Source organism: Leuciscus leuciscus (assembly GCF_965113295.1).
Source record: "Leuciscus leuciscus genome assembly, chromosome: 21".
NCBI classification, from domain to species: Eukaryota; Metazoa; Chordata; class Actinopteri; order Cypriniformes; family Leuciscidae; genus Leuciscus; species Leuciscus leuciscus.
In genome coordinates this window covers 34,899,976-34,912,625 of record NC_138745.1, presented here as the reverse complement: position 1 = coordinate 34,912,625, position 12,650 = coordinate 34,899,976, and the positions used below count along the sequence as shown (strand labels likewise).

The 12,650-nt window shown below is 34.2% G+C and overlaps 1 protein-coding gene across 1 annotated transcript; it reads left to right on the top strand.

The window, feature by feature from the left end:
* Positions 1–5,066: 5,066 nt before the first annotated feature.
* On the top strand, positions 5,067–11,030 carry LOC309485164 (legumain). The gene is made up of 11 exons (XM_082151826.1): positions 5,067–5,132; positions 5,502–5,590; positions 5,726–5,823; positions 6,582–6,663; positions 6,808–6,881; positions 7,463–7,544; positions 8,661–8,723; positions 9,916–9,982; positions 10,128–10,246; positions 10,367–10,450; positions 10,600–11,030. The coding sequence occupies exons 2-11, from the start codon at positions 5,525–5,527 to the stop codon at positions 10,639–10,641; spliced, it is 777 nt and encodes a 258-aa protein (XP_082007952.1). The 5' UTR covers positions 5,067–5,132; positions 5,502–5,524; the 3' UTR covers positions 10,642–11,030.
* The last annotated feature ends 1,620 nt before the right edge of the window (positions 11,031–12,650 follow it).

The following is a 12,650-nucleotide window of genomic DNA, read 5'->3' as shown; positions in this document are numbered from 1 at the left end:
TAGGGAAAAAAATGTCAGTGGCCTCCACCTGTAAAACCATTCCTGTTTTGGAGGTTGTCTCACTAGCCCCGTTTACATGTAGCATTGTATTCCGATTATAACCAGTTTAAAAGTCCAATCAGAATGAAAATGCTCCATGTCAACACCTCAATCGGAATAAAAATGCTCAAACCGATTGAAATTTCAGTCGGATTGAAGGGGGTGGAATAAACCTTTTCATGAACCGATCAAATTAAAGATTACACCATGTAAACGAGCTGATCCGATTACTTTGAGTGAACGTCTTTCTGCGCATGCCCGGTTTTGCGCCAGATAATTCTGTCAGCTAACGGAATGCCTTCTGTTTGTGACCAGGTGCAAAAAACTATGCACGCTAACCATTACCATAGTAAACATGGTAAATATGAACGCTTAGAAATCAGCGAAATCAGACAAATCAAGAAATTAGACAAATCATATAGGTTATAATAATCCTGATTTATTTTATCTGTCAGTAGCCTACGTCTCGTCTCTTTGTACCGGACTATCCTCTTTATCTCTGACTGAAAATATAACTGTATCCTTCTGGAAGAGAGTGCTAAAGCTCCTCAGGTCATATTTTTGGTGGCATATTTGTAGAAATTATCATTCTTTCTAAATGTGATGTAAATATGTGCTGTAACTAGGCTACCAAATAAACAGAAACAGACGCGACTGAATAAGTTGCGTGTCCTCTTTCTTTTGTGAAATAGACGTTCACAAACGTCATAAATGGTAAACCACTTTATTTCTGTGTGACTACTAATGTGCAATTTTGACACAAATTAATTCATTATGATCAATGTGTCGCTTTTTATTGTAAACCTGTGGTAAAACATCGATGCTTGGGTTTTAAATATTCAATTAAACAACAAAAATGCCAGCAAACGGTCGCTCTTGTTTTGCGATCACGCTGTTTCCAGTGATTTCTTTCTGATTAGTTTTCTGATAAAACTTCCATTTTGTTGGTGAAATGATGGGTTAGTGTGACGTTGTTCCAGAGAGGCGTGATACGGGCGTGTTTGAAGCGCTGTGGAGCTTCTGGCCCGACAGTGGAAACGCAGCAGATTTTGGGCACGGTGCTACTGGCCCGAGGATATTAGCCTGGCACGGCCGTTTAAAGCCCTGGCTCGCACTGGCCCGACAGTGGAAACGCGGCTAATGCCTACAACTAACGCAACGATTAAGTGATGCACCATCTTGACAGGATTGAAAACGTGGAAAATGATGAGCTTCCAGATCCGGCAGACAAGTGTGCGCATGTCACAAAATGATTTCGATTGAAAGCGTCAGCACATGTAAACACCAGATCGGTTTAGATAACATCCCATGTAAACAGTCAACCGGAATCCATCAATCAGAACGATCTTAATCAGAATAGCAAAAAAGTGTGCATGTAAACGGGGCTACTGTTGCCCATCTAGTGCACCTGCTGTTAATGTCATTAACACTAAAGCAGCTGAAACCGATTACCAACCCCCTCTGTTACTTAACTGACCAGATCAATATCCCAGGAGTTTAACTGACTTGATGATATTCTCTGATTAAAAAGTGTTCCCTTTATTTTTTTGAGCAGTGTATATAACTCAAACCTTTAATATTTATTTACTTATTTAACAATGCCTAAAACATTTAGCATGTTTTGAAATTATTTCATCAGCAAAAAACCTTTGCTTTACAGTAATTGCTATTCATATTCTAACCATGGTAACTTTTCTAATCTTGAGCACTAATTTCAGGTCATCAAAAATGCAGGGTTTACAGACATTTTAGAATATTTTCAATAATGTTTGTCCAGCACACAAATCTTTTTCACTATACATTATAACTGTTTCATCTATATAAACAAATAGATAAACTGCCTTTCTTAATGCTTATACTCTCAAACTTTTTCATTTGCATCTTCTGGTTAAGTTTAATACATTTGTCGTTTTATATATATATATATATATATATATATATATATATATATATATATATTATAATATAAATTTACACAGATATAGACAATGAATAACAACTTTGTAATTTCTGAAACTGACAAATAATTATTTAAAGGAATTTGAGAATGTCACTAAAAATTCTATCTTTTCTTTTTCGCTTTGGTGCGATTTTCACAAGTGGGAAATTTTCAAACTCCAAACGGATCATACTTGTAGCAGAGCTGCTCATTCATAATCTCATGCTTCTATAGCTATACATATTCCACATAATAATTGTTTAAATCTCACAATTATTATAATATGTAATGAGAACATTTGAGAACATTGAGAAAATAATCACTAAAATACAACTATATCTTTGTTCTATTTAGTACTTTTAACGATCAGTTCATTCAATAGCAAACACTGCAAGATAAATGATTCACATCATTCCTGTTTATGAATTAAAGATGTTATACTAATACAGGCTGTTGCCACATTCAAAAATACATTTTCATTACTAACTTACTAATTAGTTGTAATAACTTATGTAAGTGACATAAAATTCATATTGTGGTAACACTTTACAATATGGGTGCACTAAGAAGCATTAATTCATGCTTAAATAATGCAGAGATAATCATGAGTTAATGTATGACTCATGAAGAACTAAACTAGTTTCTTATGCAGTAATCATTATGTTTAGCTCTTCAGGAGTCATACATGGTTATCTGTGCATTAGTTAAGCATGAATTAAAGCATATTAATTCACCCATATTGCAAAGTGTTACCCATAATGTTTGTATTATTCATTTCCCCCTTTACTTTGTGTCAGACAATGTTTGTTGTTGTGTTAAACTTTAATATTAAACTTAAATATTATTAAAAAAAAAAAAGAAAAGAAAATTTACTCTATTAGGTATTTCTATATTGTTAGTAAATTAATAAATAGTTTTTTATCTATATAAACTGTTTTAGGGATCTGCTTGAAGAACGTTCCTAGAACAAAAAGTCTAGAAACAAACAGACAAACACATGTAACACCTGTGATTATGTGGATTACAGCTCATGACACTTCATGGTGGCTGATTTCAGTATCTCAGTATCTTCAGTTTCATATGTTTCTTGGGAATCACATTTGCTGATTGACATACTGTACGATGTCACGCTTGATGGATTTCTAACCATATCTGAGAGAACTCCACTGAATCAGCCCACATAAATTGCATACATTGTAGACAACTATTTCTTCATGTTTTTGAAAGAAGTCTTTTGTGCTCATCAAGCCTGCATTTATTTGATCAAAAATACAGAATAAACTGTAATATTGTGAAATATTATTACAATTTAAAATTATTGTTTTCTATTTTAATATACTTTAAAATATAAAATATAATTTATTTCTGTGATTCTGTGATTTATTACGCCAGCCTTAAGTGTCACATGATCCTTTAGAAATCATTCTAATATGCTGTATATTATCAATGTTGCTGTTTAATAGTTTTTTAAAAAGTTTTTAATAGTCAACTTATGATACTTTTTTTCAATATTCTTTGAAGAATAACATTTAATATTTAACATTTGATAATATTCTTTCACACATACACACTCTAGGGACATCACAGACTTATTTTACATCTTGTAAAAAGGGCATTATTAGACCGCTTTAAAGTAATTCAGCTGATTGAAGGTCAGATGTGCTGCAGTTTTTCTCCATTACTAAGATACATTTCCTGAAACATAAAATACTTCTATTAAAACTGTGAGCTCAGGATAAAAACTTCAAACACAAGTGTACCGACCTCAAACACCAAAAACCAATTAGGTTTAAAACCAAATTTACTTAAATCTAATTCAAAACTCGGCTTCTAAATCTAAACCTCAAACACAGAACACTACATAATATGACAATGGCCTCCTATTTCAATGAGGTTTTTCAGAGCAACTTCTATATGTGCAGCATACTGTAATTCTACGGTAATCTACATACAGTTTGTAAGTCCCGTAAAATGCACACATAATTCCTACAGTACAGCTTTGGGAAAGCAGAGTCTATTCAATCATGTCATAGTAAATGAAAACTGAAAAAAAAAAAGTATATATATATATATATATATATATATATATATATATATATATATATGTAAAGACTTAAAATGAACAACTTTTCACTTCTTTATGCACAAAAACTGTAAATATGTATGATTAATATTTTCACTATAAATAGAAAACCCAAGATGGAAAATAATTCATTTTTTCTGATTTGTAAGTGAACAAATTAGCTGTAAGTGTTTCACACACACACACACACACACACACACACACACACACACACACACACACACACACACTACGCTCTGGTGTAGATCATCGGTAAAATGCCATTTTAAATGTGTGTTTTCTAAATGAACCACAAGAGCTGATGATGTGTCTAATGTAGAGATCTGTAGAAATCTGACACCAAAACTATAATGTGCTCTCACAAGTGAAAGTAGAGGAACATTACACAACACAACAGATATATGTCCATCATGCAACAGACATTAAATGTCACAAATTCATAAATACATTGTGTGTTCATTTACTGTAAAATTCACAAATGAATTCATATTTTTTGCTGATACTAGATTAGATTAGATTAGATTCAACTTTATTGTCATTACACAAGTACAGGTACAAGGCAACGAAATGCAGTTTAGGTCTAACCAGAAGTGCAATAGCAGCAAGTGCAGGATATACAGTGGTTCCATAAGTGCAGAACATGGATATGTACTGAATAAATATAGAGTTGAATACTATTATAAACAAAAATTTACAGATAGATTTGTCCTATGAATATAATATACAGATAACTATTACTGTGAACAGAATTTACAGCTAGATATGTACTGAATATAATATACAGATGGCTATTACTATAAACAGAATTTTTACAGATAGATATGTACTGAATATATATTCAGTACTAGACGACACACAGGGGAGTGGCTACTTTTCCCACTTCAACTGCTGTCAAAGTAAATATGGGAAATATTGCATAATATTAAACTGACCCTCCCACCAGCATGAACTCTCCATCCGTGTGTCTCAAATGACAGTAATAAACTGCCTATATAAAGACAGTGATCGTCCCACTAAAAGCACCAGAACACGACTGGACAGAAACACAGGAACACCTGACACTCAACACAGGTATGATGATATGATCCAATCCACTACATCAATAATCTAAAACCCTAAACACCTTTAGTATATCTAATTATGAAGATAATTAGGCTAAATAGAAACTTTGAAAATTTCTCGACCAGGCAAATTTGTATTTTTATTATCATGGCGATTGATTGACATTTCAGCACTTGATGAACAGGAAGCAACACTTCGTTTAAAACTTGAGCTCTTGTTATTTTCTCATAAACTTTATAACACATCGCTTACTTGTTTGTGTTATTCTCTGTGCTCTAAAATCATATAAATAAGTCATCACAAAAGTACATGTTAGCCAATTAAAATTATTAGAACTTTCAATTTAGTTTTAAAATGTTAGTATTATTATTTTTTCAGACTGCTTTGAAAAAACTCAAGAAATGTCTGGGAAAAAATGGGTTCTCCTCGTTGCCGGCTCAAAGGGCTGGGACAATTACAGACACCAGGTTTGTCCTTTTTTTTTTCTTCTTTTCATTAGCAAAGACATATTGCTCATAAGTTCCTCAAGGTGTGCTGTACCACAGTTTGTATATGATGACAGTAAGTGAACATGGAAATCATCTTTTTCATGTGTGTTTCAGGCCAATGTGTGCTGTGCATATCAGAGAATTATGCAATATGGAATTCCTAAAGACCAGATTGTGGTGATGATGTATGATGACATCGCTCAGAATCCTAAGTGAGTAATTTGCTGAATCTTTTGAGTATCTCTTTTAATGGTTGAACAGTAAACATACTGCAAATTAGAGGTGTTGGAACACTCAATGTGCACACTATCCATCCTTAATAATCTGTGAGATTAGAGTTTATGACAACGGTTAAAAGACAAGACATTAAGCTTTCAGGAGGATTCATTTCAAAACTAGAAAGATAAATAAAAAAGAACTACTAGACTGATTAATAATCCAAATATAACCTAATGAAAATATTGTTTAATGCTATCTGTGTTACATATTATCTGCAACAACATGGTGAATTTATATAAATATATGTACAGATAGCACAATAGTAAAACAGATTTGGCCATGAACTCAAAAGATCTAAATAATAAAACCAAAAACATCTGTGATACAGTAGCATTTTAACAACTTTCCAAAAAAGTAAAAAATAGAGATATTAATCACAGCAGTTAGAAGAGAGAGAGATGTCAAATTTACTCCCTCAGCCATATAGAAACACTATTACATAACAGCGTTAGTCTATCTATCTATCTATCTATCTATCTATCTATCTATCTGTCTATCTGTCTATATATCTGTCTATGTAATTTAAAAACAAGGTAATGTACTGTAATACAAGTAAAGCATTATAAATGTAAATTCTTTAAAAGAAAATACAAAAAACTTTGAATTCTGGTGAATGTGTCACAGTCTGTGAAAAACATCTTTTGATGGAGCTGACTGCGATTAACATGTTCCTCTTCTTCTCTGCCTGCAGAAACACATATAAGGGAAAGATTATCAGTGTAAACAATCAAGACAACGTGTACTCAGGAGTTCCAAAGGACTACACTGGAAATGTAACATTATTAATGTTGAATATTGTGTGTGTGTGTGTCTGTGTGGGTGGGGGGGGGGGGGGTGCTTGCTGCTAACATTGTATTTTGAAAAATGTTCTCGAAATTTACCGATTTGATCAATTATGACAAAATCTGATCTTACAGCATGTGACCCCAGAGAACTTCCTGGCCGCTCTTCAAGGGGATGACAGTGCAGGGCAAATAAAGGTCATAAGAAGGTTTGTAATTGAGAAAAACTTTTTAAATAGTATTTAATTACAGCAGCAGCAGCGTGGCAGATCTATTCCGGCAAGACCAAACATATTAATGTCATATCCATTAACAAACACCCTGAGAGCTGTCATGACAGGACATACCGATTGTTCAGTTTTTGATCAGACAAAACATCTTATAAAAAAAAATTAAAAATCCTCACGGCCTCGTTTTCATCTGCATTAAATTCATTTTGGCGTTGAATCAGACTAAGGTCTATTGAATGGATTTAACCAGTAGAGAGTGAACCAGTGACCGCCAACTGCTTTCGGTGCTCAACAGACATGCTTGTGATTGGCTAAAATGCTCAACGCTGTTAAAACATGTTTTAAAAACCTTTCATGAATAGAAATGTGTCAATGCCTCAATGTGTTTGTCATGAACTTATGAAGCCCCAACAACTTTCTATTAATTTACATGTTAACTACTGGTCAAACATTATGTGGATTTTTAGGATGATAGGATGCTATGCTTATTTAAATAATTGTTACGGATCTTCTGCTGCTGTACTTGGAAAATGAATAACCATTATTATTATTTAATGCAGTGGAAAAGATGACGAAATATTCGTCTACATGTCCGGTCTGGGAGACAATGGCATTTTTAAATTTCCTGAGGACAAGGCTGAGGTATGTATAAAAATCTGAATAATCGAATGCATGCTTTAATATCGTAATAATACACATGATGCTGCAGACCATGTGAATATCAGGTAAAAGGTTCAACATGCAAACAATTGCTACATCCACAATTCTGTATAAGGTAAAGCAAAAACCCACTAAATTGAGTAAGGCATGATGGATAACACTTTATAATAACTATACTGTAATAAAGTACTTAAAAACATTTGCAAACTATTCGTTTATAGTTAATTCATAGTTTATATATTGTAGTCTCTACATTGATATATTAATAGCACATACAAATAGTGAGTTCTTCATTTATCGTGACTGTAATAAATCAAATTATTAGTGTTTAATTACTGTAGCTCATATGTAAAGAGTTAGATGTAGTTTTTTTTTTTTTTTATGCTTTGTTAGCAACTTATTAACCATAATCATTACATGGCTTGGTTGAATTCTAATATAGAATGCGGTGTGTTATTCCTGATAACAGACGCTGCTAAGTATAACACACCGTTGCCATGGAAAACAGAGCGTTGCTATGGACGCAGGATTCTAACCTTAGAGACGGAACGGACTATTTTCTTTAGCGGAAGCAATACAATTGTTTTTAAAACAATAAACTCCTTTTTAAATCAATATTTTGTGTCAAATTATTGATTTATTTGGTTGGTAGCCATGTAATAAGCGGGATAATGTAGAGCGAGGCGGTTGTTATAGCGAACACAACCCCTTCAGGCTCCGCTTCGCGTCGGGGTCCTGATCAGCCTGTCGGGGTTGTGTTCGCTATAACAACCGCCTCGCTCTACATTATCCCTTATATAGTTCTCACTTTAGATTAGGTCACTGAAAATCGCAATATTTTGCAAAGGATTTGAAATTACTTTGTTACTGTATACTTATTAAAAAGTGTTACCGGCCCCATTTACCATTTTTAAAGTGATCATCTTAAAACTAACACAGTGAACCCTAGAGTTCTGGATTTTATAATTTAGAAGGAGATGTCAGGGGATACAATTCTAAATTCAAGTTCTTGAAGTAGATTAATGGAGACAAAGGACCTGTTTAATCTGAACACCTGCTGACTTCTAGACAATTCATTTTGGTATGTTTTTATGACAGCTTTCTGCCACTGATCTCATTGAAGCAATCAACAATATGTTTGCTGAGAAAAAATTCTCAAAGGTATGTACTGGTAAATTTTACATAACATTTCCATATCTATTTTTGACAAACAGTCTACAGAGACATGTTTCATGATAAATTAAACTTAAAAATAATTTGTAATGCAACAATCATTCCCTCTTTCTCCTCACTTGAATGGAGGAAAAGAGTGTGCATTATCCATATTAATGTGTTTATCAAATATTACATATAACATGAAACTGATTGACTAAAAGACTTAAATATCTTAAATATAATCAAATGTATAGAAATGTCTTTGATGGACTAATTATTAAAATCTTTAAGAAATCCCAGTCTTTAATCGAAAAGGAAATCCAAACCTTGGGCCTCATACACCCAATGCAGCGCCAAGCGCAACGTAAGTGTGTTTTGCTAGTTTCAGCCCGACTCAGTTAGCATTTTCACGTCCTGCGCCACGTTGTTCAAATAGCAAATACATTTGGTCTGAAAACGAGGTGTGTGTTCAGGCGCATTGTTGGCACTTTACTATTTTGAGGCAACAGAAATAGACAGACCCATTGACCAACTAAAACCTGTTCTAAAGTCAATGGCGCAATATATTTTCTTTGTTATTTAAATAATCAGCAGCACACAAACATGTCAATTATTAAAAATAAATGGATTGCAATGTAATTGTGTACATAAAGATATGGTGGAATCAGATGGTCTGTTGGTCCGCTTTAACCTCGCACACGATCAGACCCGTTTGCTCTCTGGAGACGCGTTCAGTCTTTCCACTTGCAGATTCCATCATGTAAATAGCAACTTGCGTTTAAAGGGAATGGGAGATGAGACTCTGATTGGTTTATTTCACGTTACACCCAAAACACACCCATTACTCATTAAGAGAATACGACAACCCTCTTAGACCATGCGTCGCGCGCGCCGACCATTTTTACCGTCGTTACACTAGCAAAAGTGGATTCGGACAAGCACCGTGCGCTTTAGACCGTGTGCTTAGACCGTTAAAATAGGGCCCATTGTGACTCTTCTTGCATCTTCTCTTCTACTTATAGCAGGTCCATCTTTCCCAACAGTCACAACAGATCTGCTTTTACAAATGCAACTGCAAAACTCTAAAAAAGGGGCTTAAACAATCTGTAGTTACATAAAACACTTTACGTATCGAGAATTAGTTGGCTGTATTTTTAAATATCTATTACTATTTCCTCTTCATGTATATGTGCTGCAGATGGTGATATACATGGACAGCGACTACTCTGGATCAATGTTTAAAACCCTTTCCCATTTAAAAAATGGTAAGATGTTACATGAAGATCACATCAAATGGTTCTGCCTTAAAAGTATCAAGAGTTGGGCTCATATACTTTGTGTTTATTTAAAGGTTTGTGTCCATTATCATTTTATTAATAAAAACTGTTCTGACCTGAATCTGTCATCCAGTCTATGCAGTGACTTCATGTGATGAGAATAACACTAACATTCCCAGTGATTATGACAAAACCTTGAACGTCCACCTCTCCGATCAGTTCTCCTCTGCTCTGCTGAAGTTCATTCATGAGGTAAGAGTTTCCTGTCAATGACCTTCAAACTACAAATGGCATTTATATTTTTATATTCTGATTTAATTACATTCACAAAGTAAACATGACAAATGTGTGTATTTGTCTTTATATTCACAGAATGACTTCAGTTCAGCAACACTCAAGGAACTGTTTGACTTTATCGCGAAAAATGTCAAAATCCCTTGTCCCTTTGGGGCCGAGGTATTAAAAATTCTACTTTCATTTCAAAAATTCTACTTTCAAGTCATTTCATTATTTTCAATATTTTTTTATAGGATATGAACACATATATATCTCTATTCAAAGGATTCACAAATGCTGTACTTTTTTTTTTCTTGTTTTTACTTCAGAAAATCAGTCAATGTCTCCTCAGTGAGTTCCTGAAGAACTGAACTCCTACAAGTTGATCTCTGAGGACGCATGGAAATGATGAGATTAATCTGATGACCTTTTGTTCTACTTTCTTGTTTCAGACTTCTGGCTTTATGATTAGAGTTAAATTGATTGCAAAATTTTTTTTTTAAGGATTCTTACATAAAAGTTTCTTATGTTCACTGAGGCTGCATTTGTTTTAATCGAAATAGATCTCAGAACAGCAATATTGTGAAATACTGCTGGATTGTGCATGCCTGTAGCTCTATTACCATTTCTGATCATTTGTTTGACTGTTGTTTAAATCATCTAAAAAAAATTATTCATATGTTTTGTGTGTGGACTACTAACAATACTCCTTTTAAACAAACAAAAAAACAATAAAACTGGGAATGTGGTTAAAATCCAATGATTGTATTTGTTATTTATTATGCATAGATTTTCAACTTTTATTCCACAGTGTCTTACATTGCATTATTTTAAGGTCTCAGTTGAACAGTTTTTCCCTGATAACTGAACCCATGACCTTGGCACTGCTGCCATGAGCGTGATCTTTTCATTATAGTCACAGTAAGAGAATGTTGTCATACATATAAAGCTGTGAATCTTAATCTTTTTTGGCCGGCATTATCCATTATCCTATTCACTATCCAGGTCCTGTAGTGTCCTTTAATAATAATTGTGATCATGGGAGAAACTTTCTCTATCCATTGAAAAGCTAAAAGAATGGCTTGTTTAAAGGATGAGGACTGCACAAACGTCCACATAGAAAAGATTTACTGAGGCAGGTGTTGAAGAGCTTGACCGGCCGCACAAACCTCAGACCTGAACCTCACTGAACACATTTGAGATGGTTATTTATGAGCGTGGGTTTTAAACAACGCATTCTCATCCTAGGGCGTCATATACTGACGCTTTTGACATTTCGTCTACATCCAACGCACATGGCACCCTTTAGCGTCAATATGACACGCACACAGCTTTGTTCGGTTATGGGTAGGTTTAGGTCTGGGGTAAGGTTAGGGTTAGACCGCTAGGAGGCGCCTTCTGGCCCATATCTATCTGCGTCTCATATTGACGCTAAAGGGTGCCATGTGCGTTGGATGTAGACGAAATGTCAAAAGCGTCAGTATATGACGCCTTGGGATGAGTTTTATTAGTGTGGTTTTCAGATGCTCACTTTTGGCCATATGTAGTCCAATCCATACATTTACAACATTGTTAGGTTTGTCTGAACACTATGATACTGTTATAATGTTTGTTTCTAAACAAGAGAAAAGTAGGCTATTTGATGGAGAGATAATCATGAATAAAAAGTAGCTTAATCATAACCAAAGACATTTTCCTTTCTCTTCAACTCAGAAACATCTTTAATTAGAAAATATAACCACAAGCAACAATCATCAGTGTCCAAGTGCCAATGGGTAAGACTTGACTGAAGGATTCAGGGATGCAAATCACCTTATTATAGCGCCACCTAGTGTTTGACAGATGTGTGTCTGTGCGCAGGAGATGATGTGCACATGATTTATGGATTGATGGATACACTATTAGGACAAAAACACAAAGAAGAGGAAGAAGGGGAAGGAGAATAAGAATAAAATGAGTGCTTGGACCCCAAATAATTCACTCTGAATTGTTAAAAATTACACAATCAACCAATCAATCAGTCAATCAGTCAATCAATAATGGGGTGTATCAACCTGACAAAGTCTGTCTTGTAAGTCCAGAACACACCGTCTCTGTCTCAGAACAATGTTCCACATCGACAGCATCCACACCTGATAATGTCTGTGGGTTTATGACAGGAAATGACACATAAAAACATAACTGACCTGTCAATCATAAGTAACTGTCATATTATCAGACAAGCTTTTACTTATTTCAAATTTTGCAGAAATTTTCAATCAATAAATAAACAATCTTCTAACAGTCACAAAGGTATTGTGTGTAAAAATGTCTACAATGAGTCAAAAATCCAGCTCACAAATGAAAAGGATAAAATAAAATAAAAGATTAATACAGTATT

What these genes read in the sequence shown, in the direction of transcription:
- LOC309485164 (XM_082151826.1), top strand. Translation starts at nt 5,525, where the DNA reads ATGTCTGGGAAAAAATGGGTTCTCCTCGTTGCCGGCTCAAAGGGCTGG. An exon ending in GGGACAATTACAGACACCAG is followed by an intron (nt 5,591 to 5,725) that starts GTTTGTCCTTTT and finishes TGTGTGTTTCAG; the next exon opens with GCCAATGTGTGCTGTGCATA. An exon ending in CTTGTCCCTTTGGGGCCGAG is followed by an intron (nt 10,451 to 10,599) that starts GTATTAAAAATT and finishes TTTTTACTTCAG; the next exon opens with AAAATCAGTCAATGTCTCCT.